Source organism: Psittacula echo, assembly GCF_963264785.1.
Source record: "Psittacula echo genome assembly, chromosome: 9".
Taxonomy (NCBI): Eukaryota; Metazoa; Chordata; class Aves; order Psittaciformes; family Psittacidae; genus Psittacula; species Psittacula echo.
The window spans coordinates 11,698,644-11,724,206 of record NC_137745.1 but is presented as its reverse complement, the minus strand read 5'-3'; the positions used below and the strand labels follow the sequence as shown (position 1 = coordinate 11,724,206).

At 37.4% G+C, this 25,563-nt stretch overlaps 1 protein-coding gene across 1 annotated transcript in view; it reads right to left on the bottom strand.

Annotated features, from left to right (window-relative positions):
- Nucleotides 1-25,563, bottom strand: part of LOC308224888 (contactin-6-like) — a gene marked incomplete at both ends in the record, with an annotated part of 114,064 nt that overhangs the window by 68,989 nt on the left and 19,512 nt on the right. Inside the window, 3 exon segments of the mRNA XM_080625210.1 lie at nucleotides 13,560-13,647; nucleotides 13,649-13,736; nucleotides 19,815-19,941. Coding sequence (XP_080481336.1) covers nucleotides 13,560-13,647; nucleotides 13,649-13,736; nucleotides 19,815-19,941 — 303 coding nt within the window.

Genomic DNA, 25,563 nt, shown 5'->3' with positions numbered 1-25,563 from the left:
TTCAGTGACTAATTGCAATCTTAAAATCCTAAATGTGTAATAACCATGAAGATTAATATAAATTTAGACCTACTTCTTTGCTCTTCTTCTGCACATTTGGCCACTTCTCAAAACCACTTCTCTTTGCCCTGAGCAGGCACTTACACTGACAGAGCACAGCCACTCTGTTCCCCCAGTTACCTAGCATAGCTTTATAATATAATGTGACATAATCTAATAAAGCATGATGTTGCTTGTCAAAAAGAGTATTGGATAAGATTGCTAAGATCAGGTGTTTGGCACACATTTGGAATGATAATATGCACTTAGGAATAGTATGACTATTTAACAGATGGTAAATTTGTTAACTTCAGTGTTTCTACAGAGATCTATAAATAAATTATCACCTAGTTCCTACATAATTCCTTCCATTCTTTGTATTTATCTCACTTTTTGAACAGCGAGTTCCTTCAGACTGCATTGCTTTCTCAGCTGCGAGTTCTAAGAAAAAGCAACTTTCTTCTAGCACTGTGTGTGTTGGCAGATTGCTATTGCTATAGCGCAATTAATCAGTTGGATGTGATAATGAGGTCATGTAGGCTAAGCAAAATATTCAGATGAACAAGTGATTCTTCACAGTGAAGAGTGGAAATGTATGGACTCAGCTGTGTGTGGCAAGAAGTCATCATTTTCAGCTGGGAACATTTGCAGATCTAAGCAAGAAAGGTGTGTGCTCAGAACAAGCAAAACATTTTGTGGAAAATGAATCAGAGCTACAGGGCTTTCTATGATGTAAGTGGGAATACTTGAGGTGAAGCAGGTTTATGGCTTATTACCAAGTACAGAGAGGAATAAGGAGAAAGAATAGGCCAGAGCTTTTTGTTGCTGGTGTAAGCCAATAGTACCTCTACTGGGGTAAAGGAAGTTATGCTGATTTACAACAGGGAAGAATATGGCCTGCAAGTCTTCCACGTAGATATTTGATTACCATAAAAACAAAAGTTGAGAAGTATAGTGGTTTCAGATGAGAATGACTGTCAGTGTATCTTTACTGAGTACAGAGGTGCCATTGATATGTGAAGTGATAGAGATAGAAATTAGTTATAACTGATATACACAACTATTTCCTGCTAAAGTGCTTGTGTTAATCAGCTAATTATTAGATTCAGTCACACAGAGTTTCTTTAGTGTTTTAAGGCTCAGCACTGACATAATTGCTGATTGTATAAGGAATATACTTCTAATTTCCCATCACCACTATTACCCACACATCCGGGTTGGTATTTTAATACAAAGGTGCTTTATGAGTGTTAGAGTGGCACATTTACCTTGCACAATACTATGTGAAGACAAGGTCAGTTTTCCTGGGTTGATTAACTGCTTAAATATGTCTGATAGGAACAAAAACTTAATTGCAAGTAGTAACTCATTCACTTCAACCTCTGAATCATACACTTGAAATTCCTTTAATTGCTCAGGGATGTGTGTAACACTTCTAAACCAGTCCATTTTAAGAACAAGCATAAGATGGCTCTGTGTTATCAAATAGCAAACAAGGAAACTGGGGTGTTTGAATATATGGAATTGTTAGTTACAGACAATTAAAGAGTCCAATTTATCATCTTGCATGGTTATGAACAGTTCATATGAATTAAAGTAATTTCATGCTTTCTTGAACTTCTGGTTTTTAAATGTTTTCTCATTACATAATCCCAAATATTGTAGTTGTAATTACTTGTTATTGAAATGTACAATGAATGTTAAGGCATTAGTAGTAAGAGCACTTCACAAATTAGTTATGCTCCTGAGGACAAATCAATGTAATTTTTCACATTTCCATGTGGCTGTGTCACATTGTGATATATCAAATCTGTTCTGGTGTTTTGTTTTTTCTTATTGGCTATGATATATCACAATATGATCAGTGCTACTGGATGTGATGTATCACAATAGACATTCTCACATAGGAAATGGGATAAAAATTACACCCTCAGCAGTTCTTAAAAGTAGCTCATTGTTATGATTTGCTATAAGCATTTCTAACAGCTGTGTTATGAGCTGAAAATTAGTTATCTTCACTTTCCTGTGATTGTGGTGAATTAGGGGCCCACTGGTAAGTGTAGGTCTAAATTCAATGCCTGATGCAGATCAAGTTTGTTATAGCTGCAGATATAAAAACTGGAACTTACTGGATGATTTAATTATCTCAAATTCTGGGAGGTCCCATACTTGGCCAGATCTTGGATTTGTTTTTCCTTTTCACATGAAGTCACAGACATTTTTTAGGCTAAAACCCTTTCAGAAACAGACTATGCCTGTTATCAAAGGGTTGTGATCATCTGTCTGGACCACTCCAGACATGTGCATCTAGCTGTGTCTCATGCTTTTCTGCATTAGTACCGTATGGAATCACGTTGTACAATATGAGTACCAACCTTTTGCAACTTGGTTACCAATATGTGAAATGGAAATATCTTTTTCTTCAAATATCTCCCAAAGGAATGGCTAATCTCCTTTCCTACAACTCTGAAAAAAGTTTACTTTCCAATGAGCTTTCAAAACTGTAGTAAACTTGCTAAACAAATCCTCTGACAGTTCCTTTGTCTTGATAATAGTGTCAATACATTAATCTTTTCCTGTTACTATCTAATCTCAATTTTTTGAATGTTCTAATTGATTTACTATAAATTCAATTCTGAGATTAAGAGCAGTGTTATCTCTAATTAAGGTGTCTGAAAGCTGCTTATCATTTTCCATTTCCTGATTTTTAAATACTTACATTTTCCACTAGATACCTGCTGAGTTCTTCTGCTCCTTCCCCATATGAAGTACATGTGAGCCTCTGCTTTGTTGGTGTTGTAACAACACAGGGTCTGTAGGAGTTGAAGCTGCTTCAGCCAGGACAAACTTTGGCAACACCTGAATGTCTCTTCACCAGGACAGGTTAAAAATCAACTGTAATTCAGACTTTTGTTCTAGTTCTCCACCTGAGTTGAACACTGCATCCCACCCTGGTTAAAAAACAATGTTTCGCTCTCCCCCCTTGAACAAGGCCATCAGGAAAGCCTTGATGCTGCTCTTGGCCCTAATGGAGCAGTCTGCCAAACAGAGGGAAAAGCATAATTGCTGGGTCTTGTCCTTTGTCCAAAGCTGCATAATCAACCAAGGACCTTGATCAGTGCTCTTTTATTTAGTTAAATTGCTTTGGAGCTTCTAAAGGGAGAGGATTTGTAATTTACACATTAGGATGTACACAGGCCCCAGGTCTTCAGCTTAAATGGTATGAATAACCAATCCAGGCAATAATTTTCAAGGTGGAGAACGATAATTTCTGCCACAGCCTGATTCTTTTTCAATTAAAGAGTGAAAATGCCCTTTACAAAGTAATATCAAGCTTCTCCAGAGGAAAAAATGGAAGGTCACAATTAAATTAAACATAGGGGAGGGTGAGATCCTGAGATTTTTGCTAGTGCACTAAGAAATCCAGTGCAAATAAATATATGCTGTGAAGATCTACTGCTTGTCTACAGCTGGTGGGGTTTTTTTCCTTCTGTTTTACAGTTAGCAGCATCAAATATTAAAGCTCTCTTCTGAACCAGACACAGGACTTGCACCGAGCAGTAAGTGTTGGTGCAGCCTTAGGGCTCTTATGCTAAACCCCATCTGCAGGCCGGAGGCATGTCTGAGGATCTGACCTTCTCAAAGGGAGGGGGATGCAAGAAATATATTTTTAATATTTTATATTCCTGAACAGTTTTCTCACTTGTCACAGCAGAGTTCATTTGTCACCTGTCATCAGAGTCACTTTGCCGTCTGCATGTGTTTTCTCCAGATTGGAGGGCTTTTAAAAACAGATTTCTCTCCCAAGTGTAAATCTCATGGGCCAGATTTATCCCTGCCAAAGCTACACTGATTTGACTGACTTACACCAGAGATGGCCCTGGCCCTGTGTCAAAATACCTCTTGGCAGGGATATTAACTCTTATCCAAAGTTGGCTTCTTTCATGTATGTTTTCCCCTACTCCAGCAGTGACCAGTTTTTGCAGGATGTGTGGATACAGTCCGTGAACTTGCCCTTTCCATTCAGCCTTTGCCACATTGTTGGCAGTAACTCTATTTCTAGTCCTGTGAAGAGCTGCTTGTCCTCTGTGTCCGGGGTCCTGCTGGGTTCCTCCTGTTAAACACCCTGCAGTCCCACTTCAGGTTATCCATTTCTTTTTATAATGTTTCTACCAATAAGATAATCTATGATCAAATATGTACAATTAAAAAATGGCAAGGAAGAGCAGGCTTTCGTGCAGTGCTGAAAATGTAAGAAATATATCCATGCATATTTCAGCCCTTCCAAAATTCCTGTCCTTTCAAGATCTTGGTCTGGTACTTCTTGCAGAATTACCTTGGGTTATCCCTAGACACCACTGCTTTATCTTGCTCATTCCAGCTGCAAAGCCAGCAAATACTTGCTTCCAATGGGAATTTCAAGATTTATGAGTGATGTAAAGTATTTTTGAATGTGCATTTTGTGAGTGGGATTTCATGTGTAGTATATGTTTAGTTTTTTCTTTCAGTAACATTTAGAAATGAATGCTTACAGCTCAGTGCATTCTCTGTACCAGATATGGCTTGCCTATTGAGAAAAGCTGTGCCTGTGGCCTAGTTCCTTTATACTGTGGAAAGTACCAATGACACTGTTTCTCCTTCAACATAAACTACAGAAAATAGAAGTTTGACTTGTACCTTAAACCTTTGTGTTAGACAGGATCAACCTTCACTGCAAAAATAACTAATAGATTTCATTATTTCTATTTAAAAAAGGCATTCATTTATTCCAAATAATGTAATTCAGTATTTTTTTTAACTTTGCAAGCCTCTAGCTGTAACTTTTTTGTCACACCAAAAAATTAAGAAGCTCATGTAGATATTATGGATATTCAATAATTTATTGGAATCTGTCATATTGTCCGCAATGAAAGAAGAGCAGATAATCACCCAGACTGCAAATATAGACTGATTTTATCCTTCAAAAAATATTAAATTTTATCAGAATCCAGTGGCTTTGGGACCTGTAGATTCTTGTTACAGACCATATCTCAATCACATATATTGCTTTTCCAATACAACTTGCAATGGGTTGATTTAGGATAAACACTTGCAGGAACTGCAGAATAGCAATATATAACTGAAGAATAATCTTCGAATACTTGCATATTCCCTATTACTGCTTTATCTGACCAGATCACTGCCTCTGATGCTCCTTACAACCTCTGTAATGTATGTTTGTGTTTCACAGATAAAGAATTCGTGTATAAGAAGAGTCGTCTCCTTTTATAATAACACTTTAAGCAACTAGCCTAATGGAATAAAACAGCTTTAACAAAGTATTCTGATACAACGTAGCCTTGAATACAGTGATTAAGTAGTCTGAGGGATGTCTAAAATCTTTTGAGAGAGAAAAATGCAGTTTGTGTTTCTGATGCTGTTTGGTCTACTACATCATTAAAAAGGGGAATGTTACTACCTAATCACCTCCAGTTAGTGTGTTTAACAAGAGGTCATGACTGCATTTAGTGTTGATATATATTAGTTGAGCTCTGAGAACAGGGTGAGCTCAAACATTTAGGGGATTATGGAGAAAAAGAAACCCCTTCATTATGCAGACATATTCATTACTTCTGGTTTGAAGATTCTAGGCTATTCTTTTTGTCTTCAGGAATGCTTGGATATTTGCATCATCCTGTTCTTGTAGTATCTGAGTTTTAAAATAACAGTGCTATTATCAACCTGCCTTGTCCTGTCACTGTTGAATCGTGGTTGATGGTTCCTGCTTTCCCTTAAACCTGTAATAGCCTGCATATGCACAGACTTCTGCAAAGAAATAAATACTGGAAAGCTTAACAGAGATGCAGAAAGATGAGCTGAATGCAGTGAGGTGTTGCAGCACTTTTGTTCTTTAAGTTGCATAGCTTATAGCTGGTTCTTTGCAAATATCGTGCTCAAAGTAGCCTTGAAGGAGACAGTGCCCCAATTCAGAATGGCTAGAGAAGTGTACAAATCCCTTACAGCAATGTGTATTGGTTATCAACAGATTTTTCCTATTTTTGTGGGGAAACATTGGGGGGGGGAAGAAAATACGACTGAGGCTTCTCCATGGAAAGCATCCGTTAGCAAAGACTCCTACCACAGGGAACTGCTTCCAAGAGTGCTGGAGCATAAACACAGTGTCCATAGCTATTAGAACTGCTAAATGAAAATTGTTTCTTTTTACTCTAAGCAGAATTTTGACAAGATATGGGCTTTATTTCCAAGTAATAAACTGAATTCTTGGTTAATTTACAGTAACTCATCCTATTCAACCTACACACAGGGAGAAGTCAGTGCTGCTGCTGTAGTTATATTGGGTTCTTTAACTGTAGTTAAAAGACCAAAGGGGAATTTTGAGCTGTAAGCCTATTTAGTGACATAAGAAGTGATGACAGTAGTATTTCCTTCCTTCAAGGAAGATTGATCTACAGGGAGTATTACTGCTGCAGGTTGTGGGTTTTTTTCTCACCTGCTCAGAGGAAGATGCAGGTAGTGAGGCATTGCCAGGACCATCAGGAAGTCTGTGCAGAGCCTGGAAAGGACACTGGTTTTGTCTGATTCTCCACATATCTACAAGTTGAGATGTGATTTTGCATTATATATAAGGAAGCCCTTTCAAAACAGAGAGGTAGCTTTAATGCATCGCTTAGCATTTGTAGGTTATAGAATGATGTGACTAGAGGCAAGCCTATGACTTTACTTGAAGCGTCCCTATAGAGGATAAGGAAACTTAGTAAATGAACTGAAACTTTGTGGGATGCAACTTTCACCTGCTTCTGCCACTGGAAAGCTGAGCTCTTCCCGCTGTTTGCTCTTCAGTTATCATTTGGCCATGTCTGAGTGCTACTGAGCTGTAAGTTGAGAATCATATACCTCTTTTTGAAAAAGAAAAGTTGCAGTGTTCACTCTTGCAATATAAGCTGCTAGACAACCTGATCAGTATGCCAGCCCTCGCATGCAGTGAAGAATTAACAATCAGTTTAAAGACTCAGTGAGCTTTACTCAAGGTGGTAGTTACAACATCTAGCACACCTTTTGATCAAATATAAATGCTACAGAGGGATTTCTGGACACACAGGCAGTACCACAATACAACCAATCTGACAGCATATGTGCCACTTAGACTAAAATTCATGCACGATCAGACTTTGCAAATTCAGACTATCTGATCTAAGTGTATTGATTTTTCCATTTTCTGTTTCAAAGCATATACTATGAATGAAAAGGGTTATGACATTTTGAGGCATGCTGTATTGCTTTGTGATGTTTCTGTAATTTGTGTGCAGTCAAAGGTAAATAACATGATGAAGTAATCAGATGAAAAGTGGGCTTTCATGCTGGTTGAGCATCTCATGGACAGTCACTCTAACAGGGCTTTGCTAATGCCCAGACTGTCATGATCTAGTGAAGACTAAAAGGGCTTGATTGCTTTTGTTATTTCCCCTGAAACAGTTAAATGCTAATGATGAACTATTATTTTATGTTTTAGAATGGGAAAACTCTGTCCAGGGGGGATTACTGTCTCTTTAATCTACTTCAGCAAAACTGTGTCTTCTGTCTGACAGAAAGCATGTGAGAGTGCTTGGGAGCTGCAGATTTTATTCCAAGTGCTCCAGCACTGTTGCTGTCATTCATACTGCTGCATGTTGTCACTGGCTGAGAGGAGGCAGGATGTGCATATCTAGGAAAATGCTATTGAGAAAAAGCACCAAGCAAAGGGGTGCCCCTTGAACACCCCTTTGAAAAATGTGAGAATATGGTTGCAGCCCAAAAAATGCCAAGGAAAAATCCTTTCTTGGTCTGTAGCACTAGGGGGAACTTTTAAATACGTAGTCTAACACCTCCACTGTGTGCCCTCCTGTGTGGTTCAGGACAAAATGACTAAGATTATTCATGAATTTAAATTGTCATTGTTACTCAGAATTCATGATAATTAATGGGAGCCTGAGGTGTGAGAGAACCACAATCAAGACTGTCTATCATCAGCCATGGTAGAACAATTTGAGAATTTAATTTAAGATCCCTAGGCAACTAGATGTTTTCAATTAATATTGAATTTTCTGGGTTTATGCCCTGAATAGTTATGAATTAGGTTCACACATGATTCTTTATTCTGGAGTACTTTTTTTTCTAGTTTAATTGCACTTCTTGTTTCTTCTAGGTATCCATTGCCTCTATTATAGACATGTATGAGCACTAAAAGAATTAGTAACATGCATGGACAGACTGTTTTACTGTGGCTAGTTATGGGGATTTCCCTCAAGACTAGTCATTTTCACACAGTTACTTTTACTTAAAAATGATGAAATAATTAAAACCAATCCCCTGTGTGCCTTGGGATTGAGTTCTGGTTGAAGCCATATGTAAGCAGTTCTCTATAACAGGTTTTTTGTTTGTCCTTTTTTAAGGCATGAAATTCAATTTAGATGCTCTTTGTCAATGAAAATAGATTTTTGCAAAACACCCCATTAATACGCATATAAATGCATCTTAGCACCACAGAACAGGCAAAACTCCAGTTTTACTGATCAAAATACTCTTTAAACCTGAATGCTTCTTTCTTTCATGAGTTTTGAATGTGACTGTGATCTTAGTATCTTTGGCTCAAAAGTGATAGCTGTTGTGTTTGTGGCTGGTCAGACCTTGTCAGGCTTTGGGAGGTGACTGTTGATGACAGGGCTCAGGGCAGCTGCTTCACCAGTGTCTGCTCCAATGTACATGCAGGAGGAGCAAAACCTATGACATCTGGGAAGCTTGTGCATGAGCATCTTCATTTTGGTTTGAAAACTGTAAAACCTGAAGGAAAACCTTCCATGTCCCCAACTCTTCAAGCTGACTCTTGCATACCTCACAAAGATGAACTCCCCATGCAGTTGTCTTTGACCTTCCCTTTATGTACAGCTGAAGCATCACAGGTGACTTTCTGCTGGATGTTAATACTGAACTTGAGGGGGAAGCATCATGTGGATGACAGGTTGTGTCTTGGGAGCAAAGCTCAGATCTGTGTAAGGACCCTTGTGCCTGTGATGGGCTTTGGCTACCCAAGCTGGGATCTGACAGCAATGCTTTTTTAAGCAGACTGAAGATCCAGATCAACAGCTCCAGCTCTTGGAAAACATGTTAGCTTTTCAACATGTACTGCTTGCTGGGCAGCAACAGACATACAGGATTTATAAGGAGCTTTCAACTTTATTTATGACAAAGCAAACCTTTGACAAGAAGTACAAGTAATACAGGACTGCCATCCTATGTAGGCTGCTAATGCATTTAATGTGCTCTTGCTCTGCTCTCTCACTGATGCTGTCTCTCATTTTCAGCTTGTAGCTTTAATAATCTATGCCACTTCCTTCTGTGCAATGTTCCTCCTGCAGCTTTCATTTGACAGCTCTGTTTTTAATAGAGGATAAACATGAAACTCCACCTGAACCTGAAGACATATTTCTAATCTTATACCACGTTTATTTTGCTACTTAGAGAGCTCACTATCTTTAACAGAGGAAAAGGTATTTTTCACGTATTCAGTTGACATGTACAGTAGGTTTCCAGAGTTGTCATTAATTCAAACTCATACTCTGTTAGTTACTTTGTAGTAAAAGACAAAAACACATAAACCCCATTACTTGGATAATAGTCTTGGTTCAATTATTTATCATGATGATTGCAATAATATGCAAGGCAGCCCAGTTCAGAGAAGAGTCCCATTTTTATTAGGCATTGAATGAAAGTGCCATAATATCAACATGCCTGCCTGGATTTTAAGATACAGCCTGAAGCATTGGTTGAAACAAAGAAGTTGTACATGAGAATAAGAAAGAAAATGCTAACTGTGAAATAATTGTTTCAAGGTAATTTGTTCCAGTATTCTCATTAGGTCATTACAACATTTTTCATGTAGTGTGGGGTTTTTTTTCCTATTGTAAGACAAGATAAAACTCAGTTTCACAGTGATGCTGCTAAATTGAAGCATTTTCCTGTATGCTTGTGTTTGCCAATGCAAATGACAGCCTTCAATTTGTCTGTCTTCTTTTTTATATGGGAAAGGATGCAAATGTCTGTCACTGCTAAAGAAAAAGTAGTCTGCTTCTTGAATATGGGATGTATTTACATGGTTGCTCTTAAGAACTGAAGGATTAAGACAGGATGGGAGCTGTGGGTTTGACTGCTGCTGTGGACAAACAGCACCCAACTTCGTTGTGACCAGTTCCCCATAGTAACTCTAGGATATGTCTTGGTGGTGGTATGAAACCTAAGTAAAGAAACTGTTTGATACTTAGCCTGTTGTATATTGGCATTAGACTTCAAGCTATTAGTGCACTAAGTGCTCTTCAGAGGGAATGCTTCACCAGCACAGGGTGTTAACTGAGAATACTTAATGCCATTGACAAAGTCTATTTTCTGGCAAACAGGTCCTCTAGGTGCTAAGTGACATCAACTGCATTGTATTGAGATGTGCATTGCCTGAGACAGGCCAGAAATCACATGTGATTTATTTCAGGTTTGCATGTCTGACAGCTGTGCTGCACCAGAAAAGGGGGAGTTGCAAGAGGTCTCTGCAGAGCCACCTTGCTCTCTGCAGGAAGGTGCAAACCCATGTTGAGGTTCTTAGTAAATTCAACCTCATAAGGAAAACTATCCATTGAGAAAGGACTCTTCTCCTCTGTCTTCCTTATTAGTAAGGCTTTTGCTTTCTTTCCCTTCTTTCAATTTCAGCTTTCTCCAAACCCTTTGCCTTGCAAAGACTTAAAACTAGTTTTCAGGAGCTAGCTTTGGTCCTACACATGGTTATGAAATGATTATAGGTAAAAGCAAACATAGAAAGCAATGGGAAGGAAGTGACATTAATCATTGTGTAAAGAAGCACTGTCCAGAAGAGCTGTTTATATACCCCAAGAGATGGTGCACCAAGCCAGTGTGATTCCCTATGGGCTGGGAGAGAGCAATGACGGAAAACTGAAGTCCTTCCAGGAATTTGAATTGGGAATAAAATTTTTCAGAAAAAAATAAAATCACTGAGTAATATGATATGCTGAACAATAACCAGAGCCTTCCTTCTTCCAAAGATATTTCTGGTTTTCCTCACCCCTTCTCTCTCCTCCCTCTTTTAATTTTTAATATCTCTTTTGTGCCTTTGAGGATATTACCTTTCTTTGGGTCTTTTTCCAGCTCCATTTCTGGTCTACCCTGGTACCTTGGGGACTGTAGATTCTGTAGACCTTTTCTTGTGGCCATCTATTCTTTCTTCTTTCTAAAGTTTCTAGTTTCTAAAAACTAAGCAATTTAATCTCCAGATCTTGAAATAATTTTCTATGCAGGAAGATTGGCTTGCAAAGATGTTTCAGAAAAAGGTGGAAAATAATGAATCAAAACTTTTCCTTCCATTTGATCACCTCTTGGGAAGCAAGCTTTTAGAGACATTTAAGGTAAAACATTATTAAATGAGATACTAGTGATATACCATTTGATCAGCTGTACTAAAAAAGAGTCTGTGAACTGCTCTGACCTCTAATATCTCCTTTGTATAACCCCTGTGACATGAGATTTGCTATGAAAAATGGAACAAGATTAATAAGTAATACATTTGCTGGTGTCTGAAATAGCGACACAAGGCTGGCTTTAGACACATGTTTTATTAATGAGGTTTGAAAACAATTGCTTTCTCCCAGCAGCAGACAGCTCAGACCTTTCCACTGAAAGGAAAGGATTGGAGGCAATATTTAGGGTTTTTTGGCTGTTGCTGCTGTTCCCCTAACCTGGGGCATTAGCAGAATGCAGTTGCCACATGTAACACTGAAAAAGATTGTGAAATTAAATGGGGAGCAAGCCTAAAATAAATTTTCCCACACAACATCCTTGTCTCTAAATAGGAGAGACATCAATTTGATAAATGGACCACTCGCTAAAGAAAGCAATGGCTGCATGGCCGCATGCAAAGAGTTGTGATCAATGGCTCAATGTCCAGCTGGAGACCAGTAATGACCCTCAGGGATCGGTGTTGGGATCGGTCTTGTTCAACATCTTTGTCAGAGACATGGACAGTGGGATGGAGTGGGCCCTCAGGAAGTTTGCCAATGACACCAAGCTGTGTTGTTTGGTTGATACACCAGAGGGAAGGAATGCCATCCAGAGGGACCTCGACACGCTTGTGAGGTGGGCTGATGCCAACCTGATGAAGTTTAACCATGCCAAGTGCAAGGTCCTGCACCTGGGTCAGAGCAATCCCAGGCACAGCTACAGGTTGGGCAGAGAAGAGATTCAGAGCAGCCCTGTGGAGAAGGACTTGGGGGTGTTGGTCGATGAGAAAATGAACATGAGCCGGCTTCAGTGTGCGCTGACGGCCCAGAAAGCCAACTGTATCCTGGGCTGCATCAAGAGGAGTGTGACCAGCAGGTCGAAGGAGGTGATCCTGCTCCTCTACTCTGCTCTCGTGAGACCTCACTTGGAGTATTGTGTGCAGTTCTGGTGTCCTCAACATAAAAAGGACATGGAACTGTTGGAACAAGTCCAGAGGAGGGCCACGAGGATGATCAGGGGACTGGAGCACCTCCCGTATGAAGACAGGCTGAGACAGTTGGGGCTGTTTAGCCTGGAGAAGAGAAGGCTGCATGGAGACCTCATAGCAGCCTTCCAATATCTGAAGGAGATCTATAAGGATGCTGGGGAGTGACTATTCATCAGGGACTGTAGTGACAGAACAAGGGGTAATGGGTTCAAACTTAAACAGGGGAAGTTTAGATTGGATATAAGGAAGAAATTCTTTACTGAGAGGATGGTGAGGCACTGGAATGGGTTGCTCAGAGAAGTTGTGAATGCTCCATCCCTGGCAGTGTTCAAGGCCAGGTTAGACAAAGTCTTGAGTGGCATAGTTTAGTGTGAGATGTCCCTGCCCATGGCAGGGGGGTTGGAACTGGATGATCTTAAGATCCTTTCCAACCCTGACTATTCTATGATTCTAAATTTCAAGTAGTCTTAAGACAGCATGCATACTATACCACATTGAGCTGAAATATGAAACATTTGAAGTACAGCTCAACATTTTGCACACTGTATAAGGGAAAAAGTGTTGTTACCCTGTTAATATAACAAAATATCAGGGTGGCAATTAGGGCTACAATGTTTGTAGGACTCTGATGCTATAAACAATAGAAAGCCTAACTTTTTGCAACATTTCTTCTACTCCAATTGTAACTATGTGCCATGCAGCAAAGAAAGCACTGTCTTAAAAAGTGGAAACACTTTTATTAAGTTAAAATTGTACTTATCTTCCTTGACCTTTAATTTTCTGGAAGTTATTCTTGTTCCTGAGAGCTAGCAGCCATCATATGTCTGGTTTTGTTATTAATATTTACCAGGAAAGGCTTTTTAAGAATAAACACTGCTGAAGCAAGCCAAACCTTTTGAAAAGAATCACCGATGATACTTTAATTACCCAATAAATTACACTTCATGTGCAGAATTAATCAGAAAATAATGTTCTAATAAATATGATCTTCCCAACTTACATGCAAATTGAAGCTTTGCTGTCCTGCTCAGAATTGTTCCAAATGAATTTGTGGCCAAACACTGGTATGTTCCAATATCCTGGTTTTTCATGTGGGTTATTGATTGCCAAGCTGCCTCCAACCAACCTGTAGTGATAACTCATGGTAAGATCAATATCTGTGCCATTTTGCTTCCACCTTTGAGAGGAAAAAAATCAAATTACACTTATAATTTACAGAGCCTATTCATATTTATCTTATATAGTGTGCTGTAGCATAACTGTAATGATAAAAATGTAGTTAAATATCACAAAATTACATCATTTTTCACACAAGACTGCTTCTTATATCAATCTTAATAATACCAATAGTTCTGTTCTTTGAAAAATCTTTACTGCCTTTATGCTAGTCACCAGTGTTCATACAAATGTCTAGAAAAAGTAATTATAACTTATTCATACAAACTAAGTTGTCCATCTGTTTGAAAGCGTTGTATAGACTCAACTACAGCTACCTTGTTTTTTATAATATAAATGATACCTGAATGTACTTTATAGTCCTTGCAATGATGCTATAAATTTGGTTACAAAAATGATTTGGAGATACAGATCATGAAGGATTACACTTCAGAGGACAGAGGAGAGAAGTTTTTATACAGCAAGCTTGAAACTGATAATTTAATGAGTGCTACTAGTTTAAAACATGATTTGTCCCTGTTAGTACAGTGAGTAGGAAATGGATTGTCTGCAACATTACAAATCTATTTACAAATGTCAAAATAAAGCTTATATTTCAAAGAAAGAAATAATTATGCTTTAAGAAGGGAAATTTTGTGGCTTTACAGGTAGTCACTAAATTTTCATTTTCCACAGAAAGTCTGATGGAACAATAAAGTACCTCACTGATGTCTGCAAGTTTTTTGTTGTTAATGCCACACTTAAGGTTGCCAGCATCCTAAAACTATATAACCACATATTTTCTTTTCCTAATTTTATACCGCAACCATCCCTTCTGCCTGTATCACTTCTGTTGGCCTATGCAGGTATGTTGTCTACCCTTCTGTAGAATGCAAAGACCACACAGGAACTACTAATGGCTCACTGTGAGTTTGCAGAATGCTTTATGGCAGTCCTTGAAACAAGGGCAATTGTCTCCTTCTTAATTACCTGAAATCACAGCATAAAAAAAAAAAAAAAATCTATTTCTTGTTACTTGCACAGATGAACTTACTGATAGTGATGGTAGATTCTGCAGATAACAAATTGAAGCAAACTTCCCTCATAATTTTATTCCTGGAAGATCTGACCTGGATGAGCAGCACAATTCTTTACTTCAGTTGCCCACAGACCTTTCTCTACAAGATCAGACTACACAGGCTGTTGTTCTTTTGGAGAAAGGTTTTTAATCTGTGCTGTGAAATACATTTGTGTTCCAAGGCAAATCTTGACGAGTATGTACAGAGGAAGCAAGGATACTGACTTTTCAAGTGCACATTTGTTGCTTTTAAAGATAAGTAATGACTGATTAAAATATAAAATTAATCCTGTGAACAAATTCTGGCACTGTTAAATGATTTATCTGGATCTGCCTATCACAGCCTTCTTTATTAATGCATTAAGAAATTTAGTTGCAACACTGGAACACAGCTGATTTTTGACCTTTATGTACCTCTGCTCTCTTCCTTTTTTTGTTTTTGCTTTAGTTGATCTAGGTTTATGCTGCCGTTCTAGGGGTTTTTTGACTTTCTTCTTTTTCAAACATGAGCAAAATCTTAGCTGGTGCCCATCCATGATCTTGTTCTATGAAGCAGTTATCTGTATCAGTGTTAGGATTTTGCCTTATTTAGTGATTTGCATATGGTACATGCTGTCTAAACCTTTCAGTTTTCTAATATAGGATATTCTGGTATTTAATTTGCCAGTTCTCTTTAATTTCTGAATCAATCATTGAAATAACTGCTGTCATCATTACATGCCTCCCAATTAAGGTCTATAATTGTTTTTCAAAACAAATGCGAAGATATTGGCTTAGTTGCTCCAAATGAATTCTTCACCATATCCCCATAATCATTCTAATCACTGTGGTACAGTGATTATTAAACTTTGCATATAGATCAGAGGTTTATCTCCTAGTGTGGGCTTTTTCCTAATTAATATGTTTACATCACTGAAGGAAGCGAATTAATGAATTCATGTGATAGAAAATGATTTAACAACTTTGTGTTCTGCAATACCCTAATACACAGAAATCTTTGAAAAATTATGTTCAAAAAAATTAACTTAAACCTGTTAAGGCAGGGATCACCTACATTTTTTTGTGAACTTCATGCAGAGATTGGCAAATGCTTCCTGGACTAATTGTTTCAGAAAGCAAACTTTTTAAAATATGCTATATTCTGATTCTGAATTCATTAGTTCCTTAGGAATGTAATACAGAGATGTCCAAACTTAAAAGAAAGCTGTGGTTTATGAATTCATTAACCAAGTTTTCATATACTATTATCTTCAAAATCTAACATTTTGCAAAACACCAGTTATAAGATATTCTCAGTAAATTCTTCATTAAGTTAAAGACTTTCAGAACATACATATATGGGACCTCCCCTGCTTCCCACCATCACTTGAAGTTCTCAAGCAAGAGGTCGCCTACACTCTCTTATTCTTTTTTCTTAAGTTGTTACCAGTTTCTGCTAACATTGGAATATACCAAAATACCAGCATCTTTCCAAGCCATTTGGTTATGTTAAATCCTTTATGCTGAACTTACGGACAGCTTCCTTCTAAAGTACACTGCAGTCATATCACTGACATAAATAAACATGTAATATATGTTGATTTCCCTTTATTTATACTACTTAATCAATACTTGTGATTTGCTATTCAAATAGTCTCCACTTCCAAGCAAATAAAAACAAGGACAAGTAGAATTTATTAATGGACATGAATATGTGACCAATGTGAATTTACAGCGCAACTGCAAATTGTGCAATCTGTCTATAGGGAATTGTCAAAAAAAAATAATATAATGAATTTTTATCATATTTTCACACTGAAAAAATATTTAGCTAAAGATGTTAGAACACAGAAGCACATCAAACTTATAAAAATAGTGAAATATTATTGATTTTTGCAGAATACAGGGTATTCTTAGGACTTGTTTGAGAAATGTCACTGTTTCATTATATACAAGTTGATAGTTAAGATGCAAACCCACAGGTTTCTCTGGTGTTCAGACTTCCCTTTTCCTCTCTGAGTAGAACTTTTTCTGAGCAATGTATGTACTGACAACATGATCTTGATGTCTCTCCTTATACCCTGCCCCATGTTCAAGTAAATCCAGCAGAGCTGCAAATGCAGAATCCTCAGCCTGGAGCCACCTCTTTAAAGTAAAAATACAAGCATGAGGCATTTGGCTTGGAATCCAACGCTTAACGCAGGCTGAAAACAAGCTTCAGAGCAAGTTTGTTTCAGGGAGATAAAACTGCTGCTTGGTCACAAATGATCTTTGATATTTTGGTAGGGAGAGGATGTAAACAAGATAAATATATTTTGGGAGTTACTGGGAATCATTCTATGATTTTATGCAATGATTATAAACATATTTTGTCATTTGCAATCATCTCAGACTTTGTGGTCCTGTACCTCTCACTTTTATTTGTCTGCTGCAGTTATTTTCTGAGGTAGCTTGATGTGGAATGAATTTGAATTTATTTATCTCATTTTACTGCATAATTCTAAGTTATGCTGAAATATTTAAATACTGTTCTAGTGAAAAATGCTCATGCTGTCCTCAGATTTCTTGTTTGTTTGTTCAATTGACTGCTTCTGTGAAGACTGAGGGGGAAAAAACTCCTCAGTTTCAAACATGCTTGAAAATGCTAGGTTGTATGATTATTCTGGATACTAAATGTAAGTTCAGGAAAAGTTAGAACTAAGCACCTGAGATCAAACAGGAAATGTCAAAATAGTGCAGAAAAGATTTGCTTGGCTCTAGGTGAATTGTTTTGTTTGTTTTCCAGTGTGATGGAAGGTTAGCTGTACTGAACTGAATGACCTAATGAAAGAAAACTATAGAACTGTTATATGTTCATGGATAGGCTGTAAGCAGAAAGAGAACTAAAATTCATTACTTTAGTTAGTTGATGGTAATCCCTCAATCAAGTATAACAGAAAAGCTTAAGCACAAAAAGTTGCAAATCTACTTTGAAACATTATGTTTATTTACCACTATCACCACACAGAGAAACAGTTGAAATAATGCACCTGATGCAATAAACAGTTTTTACTTTGTAGGAAAAGACATCATAGATAAAATGGTGTTCAGCAAGACATTTAGATACCAACACGTGTGCTGATTTTAGAGATACATATCCATAGTTTTGTTTCTTTTATTACCTGATCTATGTTTTCTACTTCCAACAGTGTCCAACAGGAAATCTGTGTCCCTTGTTTTTTATTACTCAGCCCTTATGTCTACTTCAATTCTATACAGATCTTGCATTTTGATTGTTAAACACCCAGGATTTTGAATAGAAGTTGCAAAAAGCTGCTATTATTTGAGTCTCTAAGACTAACACAGTACAGAATAAAACTTTAAAAAATCCTAAGCATTTTTTTCTTTAAAGAAATGTATTAATCAGCGTATTTATGTAAAAAATGCTGAATAACATATTAGCTTGTGTATAATGTTATTCCTGTTGTAGTGGTTCTATATTTCTGGAGGGAAGAGAAACCTTGCAGTAGTCTTTGCTGTTCTTCTCCATCATTCAACAAAGCACATGATTAATATTTCATATTGTTCTTTGTTTATATAAAATTGTTGGAACTTTAAATGTATGGGTGCAATCCTTATCTGACAAAACTGGCATTAGCTCTAGTGAAATCAAAGTCCTGAAGACTCCTTATGCTTTTCAAGTCATGGTGAAAAGCTCCCAGGTTGTAATAGCAGTGATAGTCTGACAACTTCTAATTGACCTAAATGGTTCAGGATCTATCCCCAGCTGTTGATCTCAAATTACCAGAGTAATTGAAGCTTTGCAAAATGTCCTTACAGTGCAAAGAAAATAATGAATCTAATTAATGGATAGGTAGGCAAAAAATGAAAGAGAAAGTATGAATATCAGCTATATGATGGGAGGAGACTTCAAAGGTCTACTGCCTAATGTTGTCTCTATTATCTGTGCATGTGAGGAGTCCGTGGGTGCAATACAAGAGCTAATAATTTTGGCACATCTCTGAGGATGCTGCCTGTATATGTGCATATGGAGCAGGTGGATAAGTGAACTGGAAAAGACTTGAAATTCATGACATGAAACAGTAGATGTTCATGTTGAAAACAGGATGAACAAATAAGATAAAAAATGGGTGAAGACTTCTACTCATAGGAAGAAAAGTTACACTGTGAAAAGGAGATAAAGCATCACTTTACTAGCACAATATTTGGAAACAATTTAATACATGAAGTATAAAAGCCAAGTTGCTAACTTGTAGTGGTACTTTACAGAGGAAACTGTTGTGTGAGCAGTTAAAAGCTATTGAATAAGTACTAAGTATTTTGTAAGACCATTTTCATGGCTTGCATGAATGATTCTATTATTGTTGTTGCTGCTATTATTATTATTATTATTATTATTATTATTATTTTCCTAGGCAATTATTTTCCCCATTCTTTTCTGAAGAAAGGACACTGTCATTTTTTCCCAGATTTCCAGCTTTTCCTTTTATTAAAGGTTTCCATATCCTTGATGCAGCAATCTGTTTTAAATGAGTCAATAGTGATTGAATAAACACGTGGTCTTATGTACCAAGGTTCCAAGTGCATCCAAAGAGTATTTTAAACTAGATATCAGAATTTTGCCTTGCTGTTTCTCTAAATAAACACTATAAATATATATCTGAAATGTTAGAAATAGAAATGGGCAAAGATGTTGCTCTTTCTTTTGCTTTCCAAGCATTTATTGATGTATACAAAGCTTTATCAAGATGCACAGCATTTCCATTTTTACATTTTTTTCACAGCTGTTTTGTGGAATCAGAAGTACTTTTATATGTTTTAAAATAATCTGAGGACAATTTTCAATGATGTACTTTCTTCTCCTGTGTTAACTCTCTTAACAGTAGACTAGCAAAAATATTTTTCTTTCACTCCTCAAATTTACTGTACCTATTTGTACTCTAGCTGTAAGTGCTCAACAAATTTTGAGGTATGCGTGATGGTGTTCTACTGATTAAAACACAGCTTTACAGTGAGACACTTCTTTTCCAAAGTTGACTTCACCTGTAGTATTGGAGTGGGTATCCTTTAGCTGTACAGTTCAGTAGGATTTCTGGATTTGCTGAGGCCATGGAGTAAGTGATATCATGTGGCTCCTGGATAAAAATAGGACCATGAAGGGTTTCTTCCTCTGTGAAAGAAAAACAATAATTTAAGATTAGGCAACTTTAGCATGTCCTTACACATAAAAGTGTTCTTTGGTGTCCTTTGTTTTTGGTCAAAAGTTAAGGTTTGTTGCTATATTCAGCAGAGAATGCACCTCCAGACTTTTGGCTATTAAGGAGGAAATATTTCAAGCCTGATTGATAATAAAATTGCATATTCCAGGTGTTGTTGATTTATTTTGCATGTGCCAGTGAAGACTAGCTTCTTTGCATATTCCCTATGGAAGCTATAAGACAATCTATTAAATCTCCCCCATCTACCTCATATCTGTGCTCTAGATGATGACTTGAAGCAGGAAAAGATAAAGTTGTGGCTTTCTGTGTTTGGCGCTCCTACCTCCCTGCTCACCTGGTGGATGTGTCTGCCTCATGTCACCCTTCAAAAGACAGGCAGCTCATTGACTGCAGCCAAACGCCAGCAACACAGAGTTTTTGCGACAGTCCATTACATTGCATACCATGGCAGAGTGAGAGGAGGACCCCATCAGACCAGCAAATGGCTTCTGGATTGCAAGGTATGTAATGGTTTCAGGGTTTGGTTTGGGTTTGGGGGGTTTTCTTGTTTGGTTGTTTGTTTTCACTTGTTTGGGCACTTTAAAAAAAAAAATAATATTAAGTAAAGGTTGATTATTTATAATTTTCAGGAGTATCCCCCCATTGACCCACAGAGTCTAATTGTAGTATGCAAATATAGGGGAACAAGAGATATGTGGACTGGGGTGATACATATTTGCTTCCTCAAAATCTCAGAGGTTCCTGCAAGGAAAACTTTCATAGAGATTAAGTGATTTTTTTCACAGCTATAACTGAATCCTAGTGACAGAACAAATAAATGATCCCAAATCCTTGAATAAACCTTTTCTCTACTTCTTGGATATTTTACATCAGTCCAAGAAATGCAGAGTTAGCAGTAAAGTTACATAGCTGGGAAGAAGAAATATTAACCCAAAAAACTAATAGCTCTACAGTTGTATTCTGGAGGCAACATAAATGTTGACTGTGATTTTATCCACCTGTTTTGTCTGCTTGTTGGTAATGAGAGAGGGAAGGTACCATCTAATTCCTGAAGGCCACTGCTTCACCACATTTTGTGTTATCACTTCTGTCCCCAGGTTGCCAAGTGTAGTTCTCCAAGTGCTCTATAGCTCTGTAACTCTAGAAAATTTTCTCAGCTGCTGCAAATAGGTCTTGCTCCACTGACACCAGCAGATTCTCCTGCATCCCCAAAGATGATAAGCTGTCCTTATGCATTAACTCAGTGTGAACCCCCAGGCAGTTCCCCAAGCTTTACCCCAGTCAGGTCAGCTCTAGCCACTGGCACCCTGTCAACCCAAACGCCTTCTGCAGGGCTATAAGCAATTGCAGAGTGCATGTCAAAAATCAGATCTGTATCTGCTACCAGCTGTATGCATATTCATCTCCCTTTGTACTTTTCCACCACTCTAGTCTATGATGTCCTCTACATTTTAAGAAAGCCAGATCAGCGCTGTTGTCATCTTGCATCATTTTGTGACACTTGCTGTTATTCTAAGAGCCCTAATCCTGGAATTGTATGAATAATTTTGTTCTGAAGCAATGAGAATGAAATATTTAATTATATATATTTATTTATTTTGTTTACTTTTTTTTTTATTTCATATCTGAAATATTTTTCACTAAACCAGAAAAGTTGACAACCCCATCTTTCTAGGAGTAAAATTGCTTTTTACTGGGGAATATAGTCTTTCTTGTTTCAGTGGAGCTATAGCAAAGAACATCTGGCAAAACTAGATTAATGAACAAAGGAAAACACTTTATATTTCAGCTTTTTGACCAGAAGTCTTTTTAAGGATGGCATCTGATAATTGCAATGTTTTTCACGTATCTTAATCAAGATGTCTATTCCTGTGTGTTTGTTAGCCCAATTTACACTGTATATCCTTTGGAAACTCAGAATGTCAGCCCAGCTGTGAGTGTGTTTTCATGAGCAGTACCTGTGAGAAATAGCCTTCAAGAGAACTGGAATAAAATTCAAAGTAGCACTCAAAAAAGATTGATTTGTTTTATGCCACAATAGCTGTTTAGGTAGACACATCTCATTTTAAGAATATCTCGTGTTATAAAGAAGATAGCATGGGCACACTAGGAAGCAAAAATACATCCTCTTAATTTAGAATATCAAGTCAGGCCACTAAAACAGCTGAGATGAGCTAGTGGTCTGAAGACAAAATATTAAACTTGGCTGAATGTTATATATGATGTTATAAGTGACATAACAGACTATAAAATGCAGTAAATCACATAAAAAGTATCAGTTTTGTCAACTTTTTCATTCTGTTAAACTCTGCAGACTGTATGTGTTGCTCAGCTACATTCAAAACATGATATGGCCTTGCTGTTTAATTTTGGTGGGGTTACTCAAGTATCTAAAGATAAGTGTGTGTTTTGGTCCTTACATTTGTCTAGACCTTAAATCCATATTTTTTTTGGCTTCGTGTTGTGGTTCTTCCAAGGGTTTCTAGTCATAGAGCAAGATGCTTTAATAAAAATAACTCGTATCTTGCAGTTCTTTCTATCAGAAAATTTGCACCTCTCCTGAAACTGACTTAAAACCCCAGATTATTTTTCTTTTATTTCATGCTTTCAGAATCAAATGACTGTAAAGTAAACCAGTACTATTTCTCACAGTAGTCTATCTTGTTGTGGAGGGTAGGGAAGAAGACAATTTGCTGAGCAAACCATGTGGGGCCCTCAGAGAGGGTGGCTGGCTATAGTTAAATAATCTTTATTCCTTTTCCTGTTACTCTTCTGTTTTTAATCCCTTGACAATTTTTAAGACTTCTTATTTTGCTGTTTCTACAATTGATCCTTTGGCTTGTCTTTTCTTTGGTAGATATTTTTTTCCCTTCTGGGTTTATTTACTTAGCTTGTTAGTCATTCTTGCTACCTTTCCAGAGCCACCAGTGAAAAGCTTTTCTAAAGCACTCAAATGACCTAGGGATCATTTTTCAAATCAGTGTAGCTGGGTGGGCCTCAAATTAACAATGGCAAGCTGCCTGATGTACACAAAATCCCTGCTTTAGCTGAGAAAAATGCAAATATTTTGGTAAATCTGGAATTAAATTCCCGTAATGAGTTCTAAATGGGATTTAGACTCATTTGTCATTTGCAGACTTTTGAGCATCTTACTTCTTGCACCCCTTTTCAATGTCCTTAATACAGCAGACCCTTATTGTGTCAAACAAGGACACAATGGTTTACATGCACCCTAACAGCTCCTTAACAGCAGACACATCAAGTCCCTATCACATAAATATTGTCCATGAATTTTAGTATAGGTGGCTTTGTGCAATTATTTGGTTTTCTCTTTAATATCCTTTTCTTGCTGCCTGATCCGCAGCAGAGAATAACACGAAACTTGTGAGAAATGATGTGCACTTTCATAGCCAACGGTATACTGAGTCCATCTGTTATTTATAGAGAAGGTCAGACTGGTCATTTCTAATATCCTGGTGCATCCTTTTACGTTTTGTATAGCAAATGGCCATATATTTCTCCCCCATTCTCCAGATTCAATACCAGTCACCATGATTACTCCAGAGATACATATGACAAATGAATCTTTGTAGGACTGTTTACTTTTGTTAAGATTCAAGTAAGTCAATTTTTTTAAATCTATTGGAATATGAATATTTATTAAATTTATCATTTTGTGCATAAAACTTCTGTGCAAATCCTCAGCATGGTGCTAGAAAGCAAGCATAAACTCTTGTTATGAAATGTTTTGTAAGAAGTTAACAAGTATTTCTTTATGATACTAAATGATCTCCATAAAGACCATAATTATCCTTGTCTGAATTCAGATCTAAAGTATGAAAATGAATCAGCATTCATTTAATCGTTATTTCATATTGTCTTCAGCCAATACAGAGATTAACACAGTGCCAATGGAAGAGCAGGAAGCCTGTTTTTTTACGTAATTATGTATCAGCAGAGGATATCACAGTGCTTTGTGAGCATCGGTTAGTTATTTTGGGCTATGATATTCGTGTCAAATATAGTCAGAGGTTTTGGTTAGTCACAATAAATATTTTAATGCTTACACACTGTCTCATCCAGACAAGGAGAATAAATCACAAATCTGGAGCACACTCTTGAGCAACTTAATTTCCAGCCAAATCCTGCTCCCTGTTCTTTTCTGTTGCCTGACTCTGGCTGGCTTCATATTTAGCTCCTTACCAGGTGTCTGCTCAACTGGAAATGATAGGCAATACAGCCTGAGAGCAATTTAGACTGTCCAAGACCCAGTCTTATTATGCATAGATAATTTAGTAGACCAATTTTGCAAACAAGCTGATTTTCTTTTTATCACTTTCCTACCACAGCTTTTCCTTTCTATTATGATTTTTTTGCAAAGTGGAGTTGTATTATTATTACTCAAAACTGATCAGTAATGCCAGATAAATTCTGTTTGGTGAAACTGTCCTAGAAATGTTATGCTTTGCTGGCAGAGAAAGACCACATAAGGCTTTGAGTTTGCCTGTGTGAATCAGTTCCAAGTAGACAGACTCAAGAGTATTAATTGCTCAAGGGCCAGAAACGTACAGTTCTGTTCTGAGAGCTCCAAAGTCTGCAGTATTTGCAACTTCTGTGATTATTTCTGTTGCAACCATGTTTTGTGGAGGTGCTCAAAGACTATAGGAGTCCTGTGTGTTGAAGAATCCCAAATAAGTGATGGACGAGGGCTGCTCTTTCTTCACTTGGACTCATGCAGCAGGCACTGAGGGGTCAGGCAGGTTTATATGTAGCCTATCAGGATAACCTTACTGAAGATAGTGAGAATAAAGAGGCCAAAATAATGGCAAAATCTGTACTCTGAAAAGCTTCTAAATGCAAAACTGCCATAATTCACATAAGCAAACCAGATAAGGAGGAATTTATCCAGGCTATTAAGCTCCAAGGAAGGCTGTAAATTCCAGGTGTAGTGACTTTCTAATGAATCTTTCTTAATGTGCCTTAGATAGAGCCTCATATCTGATCCAAAACATTAATATGACTTTATGGGCCAAAGCTGACACCTGATTAAGAGGCCTCTTTTAAATCAGCTTGATAATAAAACACCTGTCAGTTCTAGCTAAAAAGATGAGACAGGTGAGTTAGGGACTTCCTCCTTGTAATGACAGCATGGGTAGAAAAAAAATAGTCCAAATGAATTCAAAATCTGTCTAATTTTCTTCACAGCTGAAGGAATTGGTAAGCTTTAATTGGAAAATGAGGAATTTATAGGGCCCATGAATGTTGTTGGGTCTTTCCCTGCAGATAACATTGGGGTTTTTGATTTAACTTGTGAAAAGCAGAACAGAATGATTATTTTCCCCATCAAAAGCCTGAACCAGATAGCTCAAGGACTTGAAAAGGAGCATAACAGATGCAAAAGAAGAGGTAATGGATGAGGTGCTGTTTGCTATCAGGAAAGTGTAAAGTAATGCACATCAGTTCTAGAAATCAGATATTAACACTGGAAAAGAAGGTGGGAAAAGAAGAAAAGGGCTACGAAAGCATTCTGTAAAAAGAAAAGCAACTTGCCAGAACTACAGGAAATGGAAGGC